Source organism: Lactuca saligna, chromosome 3 (assembly GCF_052625555.1).
Source record: "Lactuca saligna cultivar CGN05327 chromosome 3, ASM5262555v1, whole genome shotgun sequence".
Classification (NCBI taxonomy): Eukaryota; Viridiplantae; Streptophyta; class Magnoliopsida; order Asterales; family Asteraceae; genus Lactuca; species Lactuca saligna.
In genome coordinates this window covers 34,225,426-34,237,601 of record NC_136419.1, presented here as the reverse complement: position 1 = coordinate 34,237,601, position 12,176 = coordinate 34,225,426, and the positions used below count along the sequence as shown (strand labels likewise).

At 33.0% G+C, this 12,176-nt stretch overlaps 1 protein-coding gene across 1 annotated transcript; it reads right to left on the bottom strand.

The window, feature by feature from the left end:
• Window positions 1–4,747: 4,747 nt before the first annotated feature.
• On the bottom strand, window positions 4,748–7,795 carry LOC145035121 (zinc finger BED domain-containing protein RICESLEEPER 1-like). Its single transcript, XM_078983710.1, has 3 exons — window positions 7,626–7,795; window positions 5,058–7,010; window positions 4,748–4,970 (listed from the first exon to the last, which is right to left on the bottom strand). Exons 2-3 carry the CDS (start codon window positions 7,003–7,005, stop codon window positions 4,915–4,917), a joined length of 2,004 nt encoding a protein of 667 aa, XP_078839836.1. The 5' UTR covers window positions 7,006–7,010; window positions 7,626–7,795; the 3' UTR covers window positions 4,748–4,914.
• Window positions 7,796–12,176: the final 4,381 nt, after the last annotated feature.

Below are 12,176 nucleotides of genomic sequence, written 5' to 3'. Positions count from 1 at the left end.
TAATTCTTATTTCTGTACCTACTTCAAATAAGTTGAATTTGCATGTGAGTTATCAGAGTTCAACTTGGAAGCATTGGTGGGCCTTGTGCTACCAAGGTGACAAGAAACTAAGATTTAACAAGTTTAATCCATGTAAGGCTAAATTTGTCACTAACCTTATCTTGTGATTATGGTTTTGACAAATTCACATGGATAGGAACTCATACACTATAAAATCTAAGTGTCATAAGGTTTCTCTCCGATTCATGAAAATGATGGTGAGGAAACGCTTTCACTAAGTAGATTTTGCGTAGATATCAATTGTGTTATTTGCATTTTCAAAAGTCGTTAGTGGAGGGTGTGTGGTTAGCCGGCACACTAACATGGACTTGTGAGAAATGGCAAAGGTCTAAGAAATTGAGACTATGATTATGGCATCCCTTTTCATAGTTCTTGAAATTGCTTAGACACATAGGTGAGCTATCTACGGAAAGGTGTATGAATCTAAATTTCAGAAGTCCAGTAGATTTCTGGAAATATGTCAGAGCTAGTGGGAGCATAAGTGTTATGCTGATAATCATCATGTTAGTGGGAGCATGATTATTACATTTAGTATTGCAAGTTAGCAATGTTAATTATAGAAAAACAAAAAGTTTCAATTCGTGAAGTTGCAGGGGTTGAAAAATTGTTTTGTTATAATTAAGGGAGAGGAAATTATACATGGGTCAACATTAACTTGAGATTTTAATCATCTTTAGTCAAGGACATATATAAGAATTTTATGTCTGAATGGTTCGACTTAAGCAAATTCTATATATATTGCGTTCTCAAAATTCAATTATGACTACGACATCCCTTTTCATAGTTAAATTTTGAAAACATGGCAAATAAAAATATTGTAGCAAAAGAGTGGTCTAGTATCATATCTATATATCAAACATCATGAATCGTGTCCCATATGCTTCGGATATAGGATCGATTGCATGTGCTATAATATTCATCTTTTCTAAATTTTCCAAATGCTTAAGGCATTGAGAAGGGAAAAATCTAGAACTGGATATGACTAAAGTGATTAAGCAATTGTCGAGGACAATCTGAGGTTCGCCAAAGATTGGTTGCTCAGGGAAAGTTGGAAGTATGATGTAAGTTGTCGGAAAGGAACGTATTGACATGTTCTGAAAAGAAGTAACTCTTGTTCGGAAGTGATAGTCAAAATGGGACTATGGAAATGTCTCCATAGGTGGAAGTTATTCAATCTATGTAAGATTAGAAAATGTTAATGCAAAAAGGATGTTCAAAGTAATGTACTTTGAATATAAGACTTTCGTTCCATAGAAGTTGACCTTCTTTGGAATACTCTGTAATGACTGGTGACAAGGTTTTGGTGACTTTGTGAATAATCATTACAAGAGAAACATTGCATAAAAGTTTAAAATCTAACAGATTTTTTGGTAAATGATAGGAATCGGGGATTCTCACATTTACAATAAGGATTTGGGATTGTGAAATGAGTATCATTGGAATCATGTTCAATTGATCTACATCACAATGTAAGGATCATAGACAAACATAGTGTGCATACTTGGAGTATGGCATAACTATTGTTTAGAAAAACAAAGTGTACATGCTAGGAGCATGGGACGACTGTTGTTTTTTATTCAAGTCTTAAGTTGATTGTTTGAAACATTATACAATGAATAATGTGTAATCAATATGGTGATAAATAAAAGGTGGTTCTATTTATATTCAAAAGGGTTCTGAGACCATATTGGATTCGATTATTATTGTGTTTCACTTTGCATGTTTTGACTTCCAAAATAGCTAGGTTATTCTTTCCGAATGACTAAGTTATTTAAACACTCCACAGTCGTTCATATGTTGGAAGTAGGTATGAATCAAGACTGTCATGAATCGAGTTTGTAGATGGCTAAATGGGTTTAGTCATAACAACGGTTGCTACAACATTCATGAGTGCTCATAAGTTATGAGTATTGGAATAAACCCACGCTCACTTGTATCACTTCATGGAATTTATCTCGAGTGATCGTGAGACGGTAATATCATATAAATCTTCAAACCTAGAGATATGAGTTGTTACCTATGAGTTGGTTATGCATTGATTGCACGTAAACGCATCAGTAACTTGATGTTATAAAACATGCCTTTGTGTACAATTCAACAAGTAGTAGAACAAGTATATGAGTCGAAGTTAATCTGTTCCTTCTAGAAATAGAAGCGATATCTGGGCCCCTCGATGATTTTGTTGTGACCTATGTACCGGCCGGTCAGAACTAAATTGATGTGTTCGATTAAGTTCTTTGTCAAACAAATCGAAAATCGGGAAACAAACTACTGGACAATAAGTACGACGTTGTTCCATGTATTTGTCCGGCTAATATCATAAGAACAGAGGATTATATGATCACTTATCTAAAATGACGCTTCATAGTTCAACGGAGTTTTCGAGAGCTACGATTGCTGGTTGGTTCCTGAAGTAACATACGCAAATATAGTTATTAGACTTATCCAAGTGGGAGTCTATTGGATAAGGTGTCTAAGTCCATAACTTATTTGGTATATACTTGACCCGGCCCGGCATGGTCCATTTGGGTTGCATTTCATCCAAACTATTTATGGATAATTTTATAAGAGTTATACACATATGATTATTAATATATTATAAGTTATAATATATTAATATGAAGTCATGTTATTTAATTAGTCTTAGTCTTAAATTAATTATGAATTAATTTAGAGATTAAAAGGAAGACTAATTAGATTGTGGGCTATTGGTTTTATATGGTGTGGGCTAACACTCATTTGTTAATGGGCTAGGCTTGTATGGAAGTCCATGGATGATCCATGGAGCTTTTAACCCATGGATCCTTGGAAAAGGAAAGGTCATGGGTTATTAGGGTTTCACCCTAATCATGTACACTATATAAGCATTCTTATGTTGCATGAAATAGCCACTAGTGAAACTAGTGTATGTGTGTTTGTGTGTGACCGATTTTATAGTGTGTATACACTCTCTCAAAGTTTTCCAAGAGTTTGTGGTGATTTGTGATTCCATTTGAGGCATTTACACTATTGGTGTTTGGCCCTCAAACTCCTTAGGAATCAAACTCATCATCAAAAGGTATGTAATCTCATCTAATTCTTTTATGTTTAAAAGTACCCCATGCCATGTTAGATAGGTTATGAACCTTGGAAATATTATTATTTTGCATGTATATAGACAAACATGGATTCAAGGTTTATTAGGGTTGCATTCACACTTAGGAAGTGTTAGATTGCTCAAAACCCAACAAGATCGTCATTGATATTTTCACTGAGACCGTCATAGACATTTGACTTCTAGAGATTCGGGGGAGGGGTAAAGAGTTGAAGATTGATGGGTACGGTTGATTTAGACCGGAGATCATCATAGGGTTTGGCAACAATGATGTGTGTTGGATGATGGTGCAATACAACTACACCTGAGTCCTTTAATGCCATGATTTTGAATTTGCAACTTATCTCTAATAAATTAGGTCTTCTGATTACAAATTGAGTCATTATGCTCTGATTTTGAATTCATCATCGTCTTTTTGCAAGGATTTAGTGGTGGAAACACATAAACAAAGGTATGGTTTGGATGCGAGTCTCCAAGCATATAATCCTTTTCAAAAATCGTCACTATTGTTCTTTTGATTGGTTTGTACCCGAGTCTCAACATGATGATTTAAGTGTGATAGGTTTTGGAACCTAAGATTTTGTTTTCGGTTTTTATTGTCATTTTGTTTGGGTTTATTTTGATTTGGGTTACCGATTTAGATTCTGATATCATTCGGTTATTCGATGTAGGTTTTAGATTTCTACCTTATGCTTTTTTACTCATTAGTTGATGTTGTAAGACTACAAAATCACTTGCCGGCTATGGCTTGCTGGAGAAGATGACCATCCTCGAAGACATCATTGTTGGAGCACATGAACATATAAGTGGGAGTAGGTGAGGATATGGTGGCAGATTTAACTTATTAAATTACAATCAACAAATAAATAAAAATAAAATTTAAGATACAGAATGAAGAAGAGCATGTTAGTCATTTTATATGTTTTTAATAGATGTTTACTATCATAATTAGACAGAATGACCAAAACGGTAATAATTGAAGTGCAATAATTGAAAACCATAATGACTCAACCATTTAACTTTTTGAAGTTTGGATTAAAACTACGGATTTGACTCAACCACAGGAACCATTTCTGTAATTTACTTGAAAACTTATTTATCAGCCAGCCAGTCCGTCTGCTGGTATAACACTAGTTTGAAGAATTGAATGGTTCAAGATTCGTAGAGGATGGAAGGTGCAAACATAGAAAGTAGATGGGTGAAATGTGTAAATTCATGTCTCTAATGTGATATGTTGTAGTGTTACAGGTGCTTTGGACGACATATGAGACCCATTATGATGAAGTATCCATTCGAACCGAGTAGATTCTTGTGTTGTTCATTATGTCGTAAAACAATATAATTGTGAATTGTCTTTTACCCTAACACAAAATGTTGAGCATTCATTCTGCATACTAGCATTTGCGCTTCATTGCAAACTTCAAAAATTATAAATACAAAATTGTTTATTAAAACTTTACCAAAACATTGTGTATCACAACCTAAAGGTCTTAGAGAATCAACTGTTACTATTAAACCAAAGTCCCCTTCAATCCTCATGATGAGATTATATTTTAACTTCAATATATAGTAAATATTCGAATGCATTAGTAGTAGATTAGAACTAAATTCCTTGCATTAGTCAAAATGATATTGTGTAAAGGACTCTACATAAGTAAAATGAGCTAAAAGCAAACAAATCATTAAAAAATTCTACCTAAAAATTCAAAACAATATCTATCAAAAGGGTATCAAAGGTAGAACTTGCTACCAACTTCATTCTAATTTGCATCATAGCAAATAGCCAAAGCAGTTGAACTCGAAGACGATTTGGAATCTAACACAAACACAAACAAAATCCCATTACTCAAACAAAGAAATAATAATAATAATAATAACAATAACAATAACAAAAAACACTAACCTTGTACACCATTTTGCATCCAATCTTGTGCACAAATCAAAGTTTGCAAAGTATCTTCACTCAATGAGCTTCTATATTCATCAAGAACTCTATCTCCAGTATCAAACACGGAATCCAACGAAGCCTTAGACATAGGAATTCCCAAAATGTTTCTCGCCATCATCGACAAAACAGGATACCTCGGGGTATGAACTTTCCACCAATTCAATATATTAAAATCAATATTCCTAGGAAACAAAGGCTCTTCAAGATACTTATCAAGGTCAGACTTCACATTTTGACTTTGCGATGTTTCATGAAGAAACCGGTCAAACCCGGTCAACCGGTCTCTCGTATCACTCGTGTCACTTCCGCCTACCTGGCTGTGAGATGCCAGCGTGGAGTACACGTCATGCCCATTGTACAACGCCCTCATACAGTTAGAGACTATATCTACACAATCAGGAGCATCACCTCCATAGATTTGAGGGTAATAATACTCCACCAATTTCATTTTAAACCTGGGATCTAAAATTGCTGCAATTGCTAAAGCCAAACTGCATTTCTTCCAATACTCATCGAATTTGTTTTTCATTTTTAAAGATAACTCGCTTATATGTTCATCATGACTTTGACACCAGTCGATTAGTTGTAAATGAATGTCACAAACTTCAGGAAAATATATATTAGCAGTTGGATGTTTGCTTCCTGCAAAAACTGTAGAAACTTCTACAAATAGTTTCAAGAAACTAGTGATTGTAGAAGCTCGACTCCAATCATCATCTGAAGGACACATTGTGTAAGCAAAATCTTGTTCTTGGAGACGCGAAAAGGCTTCTCTGTACTCCAAAGCAACATCAAGCATGATGTAGGTTGAATTCCAGTGAAGGGTATTATCGTAATTTAACGATTTCTCGCTGTTTACTCCGACTTCTTGAACCATTTCATTGAATTTTTCAGTAACGGATTGTGAGCTTTTAATGTACTTGATGCTTTCACGGATTTTGGAGATTGTTGGAGATAAAGCTTCAAGACAATCATCAACCATGACTTTTATAAAATTTGCAGCACATCTTACTTCAAATAATTGACCATTACATAAAAGAAACCTGTTTTGTGATAAACGATCTCTGAGTTTGCATACAATGTTGTCATGAATTGGACAATTGTTGCAAGTCAAAGAGAATAACTTTCGGTCAATGTCCCATTCCATTAATCTGCTCATGATAAGTTCAGAAACCATGTCTTCTGTTAGAAAAGGGTCGATGTTTATGAAACTTAAAATCTTTTTTTTCAATGCCCAAGTTTCATCAACAGAATGTGCAGTTAAACATAAGTACTTAGCATCACCTTTTGCAGACCATGTGTCAACACTTAAACTGATTTTACCTGGAAGGGTATCCAGCATTTCAGTAACTTTTTGTTTCTCTTTCAGGTAAATTTCTTTACAATCAGCCACGATTCCATCAAGTGTTGCAAGCTCAAACAATGGCTGAAGTTTTCTAACAAAGATTTTGAACCCAGCATGTTCGACCATAGCTAAAGGGTACCCATGTAAAATGATCATGCGAGCAAGGTCAAAGCGACTCCTTTTGTAGTCAAAGTTACCAGTGGTTAAAGTAACAAGACTGTCTTTTACTGGGGTTTGTTCGTATTTAATGAGGTTGGGGATGTCGGGTTTTGTTTGATCATGATCGTATGTGAAACTTACAGGTGTTAAAGATCCTTCCTTTTTCTTACCTTTTGATGTTAGCATTTGAGATACATCGTGATTTGATCTTCTTCTACATCTGATTAAGTGGTTTCTTAAATGTGATGTTCCACTGGTACTTGAACCACTGAGTTTCTTCTTACAATGCTTACAAACAGCAACGCAGGCATCGCCTCTTTTGATCCGATCAAAGTCTTTCCACACAGCTGATTTCAATCTGCTACAATCAACTAGTACAGCCTCATCAGAAATCTCCATTGAATCTGCATCCAAATAAAAAGAATTTATGATATAACAGGATTAGAAATGTTTGATACAGTAAATCGCACTGCATATTATATGAAAAAGCATATAACCACTTCCAAATAAAAGGTATTACATCACAATGCACATAACAAAAGAAAAACAAAACCATGAACTTCTTATAAGACATAATTTAAATTCAAACCAGCAACTCATATATGAACGGATAAACTGTAAGAACTCAAATTTAGAAATGAACATGAAGGAACAATCATCAAGCGTTGAAAACTCTCAAAGGTAATTCGGCAAAGTTTGCAGGAGAAATAACCGACCCATATGTAAAAAAAACCCAGTTTTGACCCGAACTGGATCCTAAGACAACCCGCGGAATCGGGTAAAAGCCAAAGGGTTTTTAATTAAATAAAACCCTATTGGAATCGGATCGGGGAATACGCCGATGAGAAAAGAATCGGACTTCGGGTTTCCTTTTTACATTTAAAATACAAAAGCTAACGAACAAACGGGACTACATGAAAGACCATTTGATGAGCTTACACTTATCCAGACACGTAATTTGAAATTCATGCATAAACAATTCACAAAGAAATATGAGAGAGGAGGAAGAGAAAACGTACAGAGAGTGTTAAGAAGTTGCGATTGCAGATAGAAAATTTGAAACGCATACAGAATAGAATTTTTAGGGTTTAGATTTTCGGTGGATAGCGTTAAAAGGGTGTTTTCTGGGAGATGAATCCCACGAGAGTCGATTTGCAGGAGAGATAGAAATGTAGTATTGGGCAAGATTGGAGCAGCCGTAAGATAGTAAGAAGGCGCCAACCCGATACACAGAACTTTGGGCCTTATGCTCAAATCATTGTTGGGCTGCTATTTAATTGATGTTCAAAACATATAAATAAATAAAAACTCAATATGTTGAAAACTCTCACAAACACCAACTATAGTTGTTTTGGACTTTTGGTGTAGAAGGTTAAATAGGTCTATCTTCTCTCAAAGATATTATAACAATATCTAATTAATAATAAAATATGTTTCAAGTTATGAATTTAATTGAATATTATATATATCCGAATATGGACATGATATAACATACTTACATTGATTATTGTTTAAAATTTCATGAGAATGGTGATTGCAAACCAAATTCTTCAAAATATAGAAGGAAACAAACTTATGTATATCTTATTCTTAATAAAAGAGTACTTTGCACGCCACATGTCCTTCTTTTGCACTTTCAACTTGCCACGTGTCCTTACCAGAGATGTCTTTTGAATCAAATTTCCGCCCATTCTTTGCACCACAAATTCGATTATATCATCTCCTATAAATCAGCTCATACTTTTAGCTTACCTGTTTGTTTCCATTTATTTCCATTGATAATGAATTGATGATACCAAGAATCATGGAGAAAATGAAGGATTGAGGTTTTGAAAGTCAAAATTCGTATCTTTGATGATTTCAGTTACATTCTTCCTCCTCCATGTTTAGGGTTTCCGTTTCATATAATACCTACAACCCTCGTATGAATCGTCAACTAATATATGTTATTCTAAATCGCAATATATCATTGAACAATAGTAATGAACCTCATTTTATCTCCATAACTCGGCCGCCTGCCACGGTACCACTATAATCTTCACCTTCGATTCTTGCACTGATCTAAGTTTCTCTCTTATCTTTGTTTAAATTGAAGTTTACTTCAAGTGGATATGCATATTCCAATCAGAATCACAAGTGCTTTCTCAAAATTTCATCTTCAATTGCCTTGCTTTAGCTGTTGATAAGTGATTGCAATGGTAAGCTTCGCATAAAAATAGTTGTTTTGTACAAAGATCATTTTCTGAATCAATTTTGTTTTTTTCCTTTGTGCATCAAAGATATTATCCATATAAAGACTATAACCATCCATGGAATGCTACTATTTGGTAGTGGTTATTAAAGTTTTCAAAGTTAAATGGAAACTATGGGGAAGTTAAAGTTGCAGAGCAAGTGTTCGATGAAATGCCTGAAAGGATTACTTTACTTTAGCAAACAATGAAGATAATGGAACTGGTGAAGAATCAAATAAAACTTTTTTTAACAAGCATGGTCGTCATGCATCTGTGCAAGTGAATTTGGTATCGAGTGGAAATGAAATCAGTAAATTTATATTTTACTTCTTTTATTTGTTTGTATATTTATGTCTCAAAATAATATGTTCAGTTATGGAAGATTCATGGGTTTGATGGGGGTCATACGGTATATACGGTAGGTTCAAGTTTTCTTTTTAGTGGTCTTTCCTACATATATTCAAGTTTACCATTTAAGCCTCTAATAGTCTAATATATCTTTTCGAGGGGCAGGGGACGTGGTGGAATGTATACTGCTAATACCACGGCATGAGAATGTCTCTTCCTTGAAGGTAGGGTCATTTTGTAATACCCTAAACTTTTTCTATATTCTATATTCATTTCTTTATTTCTTTTGAGTTGGTTTAGTTTACAGGAACACCTGTAATCCTTCGTTACCTTTTGGAGTTTGGGTATCTAGATGGAGATTGCATTACAGGTAGTCATAATAAAAACAAGTGTTTGACTAATTGACTATTGGCCTTCCAAACAATTGTACTTGAATTTTTATTGCAATGTATAATCCTTGTGAAAACACTACAAAACTCTAAAATCAACACAAATTAAGAACTTTAATGGCCAAAAGAACCATCTTTTTTGACACCATTTGTCCAAAATTATGTGTTCTTGTTTGTATTTTTTATAAAGTGGTTCAATATTCTTTATAGTTTAAGGAATTGAAGTTGTTTTTTCTGGTTATTTTCAGTTACAGGGAAAACATTGACAGAAAATGCAAAACTTTTATCTTCTTTATCTGAAGGACATGTGACATATCATAATCTTTTTGATTTGCAGCCTAAATTTTCTTGAAAATTCATTTAATATAGCAAGAATTTGTTATTTTTTTTATAGAAAATTATAAAAACACCAAAAAACCCGATAAAGAAAACAGGTCATCTTCAAATATTATATGGAAATCTTGCAGCTGAAGATCGGTAGCAAAGATCATAGGAAAAGAAGGGTTATATTTCTATGGAAATTCATCCATTTTCACACGGATATTTTGTTGGACACATTTTCCCTGAAGCATGGATTTCATTTTTTTTATTTTTCTAATCTAAACCCATGAAAACTTACACCTTAACTACCACCCAATGGCAATTAGGTAACTTTAGCCGCAAAATTCGCCACAAAAGAAAAAGTTGGTGATTTTGATTTACAATCGCCAAGTGTTTGATTGAATAAGAAGGTTCATTTAAAGATCAACACCATACTTATGTTTACTTGAATGAACAATGTAGTTCTTTCTATTATATAATATTTTTTTTATCAAGACACTAATTGTAGTATGAAAATATGGGGATGCAGGAAGGTGGTCTAATCATAGCCCATCTTGCCGACAAAATATCACTTGTTATCAAGGCATTCATTTCCAAAAGGTTCACACATGTTCATTATAAATTTTTTTATTTAACCGTCATGGTTATAAACTTAACTTTTTATATGTCTTTTATTCTTTACACTCATTTAGGAATGGGATGCCTTCGTGTAATCTACTTTAGCATAAGAGCAACAACAACGTAATAACTTAGTCATTGTTTTAATAGAAAGTCGAAAAAAAAAACATAATTTGATTAAATTATATTTTTTGAATTTAAGCCACTTATGCATGAGGTGATTATTATATTTTTACATAAAACCGAAAAAAGAAACTAATTTGTTGAAATTAGAATTTTTGGTCCTAGGGCTTACAAAAGCAGGTAAACTTAATTCGTGAAAAGTTGTATTTGATAATTGCATTATGCATAACTCTAATTATTGAGTTTTCCCATTGTGATCAAGTATTGGTGAATAGCATTATAGTTTCATTTTTTTTCAATTTTAGCATTCAATTTTCATGTTATTGTTAATTATATCATTGAACTTTCATTTTAATGTTGATTATAACATTTTAATTGCATTTTTTCAGTTATACCATTCAACTTTCATTGTAATGTCTATTATATCATTTTACTTTCATATTTGTTTCCATCATAACATTCAATTTTTATGTTAATGTCAATTATAACATTTTTCTTCCATTCTTTTCAATTATAACATTCAACTTTCATTTTAATGTGATTATAGAGTTATATTTTCATTTCCTTTTCAATTATATCAATCAACTTTATTATAATGCCATTTATAGCATTTTATTTTCCTAAAACGTTTTTTTGAACATAGACCGAAAATTAAATAAAAAACATCTTTTATAGCATTCTACTTTTTTAAAATGGTCCCTTTCTAAGAATTCTAACATGGGGTGGAAAACTTACAGAAAAAACATCTTTTATAGCATTCTACTTTCTTTAAATTGTTATTTATAGCATCCTACTTTCTAAAATTGTATTTTCTTTTTAAGATTTTGAACATCGAAGAAGTAGAGACGGTCATGTAGTTGAGAAATAGTTAGCAAAGAGAGCAATATACATTCGGTAATCTTGGAACGAAGTGTTTTTATTGGAATGTTGTATACGAAAAGTTTTTGTAATTTTATGGCATGTAAATATGTTCTTGTTATTATCTATGTCATTTTGAAAATAAATGATTAATAATTATGAGTTTTTAGCATAAAAATTTAATTATTTTAATAACCGTGGTTCCCACGGGTTATAACCTAGTTAGATTATAAACTATTGTTTTGTCAACGCGGTGTATTTTTTTGTCAGCACGGTGTCAATACATTAATTTTGATAATTGTATTGATAAAAATTAGGTGTCCTATAGTGACATTTTACGAAGTAAAATGCTGGAAAATGTTATTTCACAAATTTGAAGGGTGGCAAGTGTCGGTGAAACATCTAGCGAGGGTCGGTACCATTGACTAACTCAAATTTTATATCATCGAATGAAAACGTTTTATATGTGACCAAACTCATATGTAGAAAACATACATCAATATTATAACGAAAATGTACACAAAATTTACATTGAAACGTAAAGAAAGTCTGATTTATACCGACACGTACATAAAAATAAGCAACTAAGATTTTTTTAGCTAACGAACGAAAGTTCAAAGACTAAAAAACGTATTATATGTGACCCGACTTATATGCATTAGTTGGCAGCTTAGTTATGATC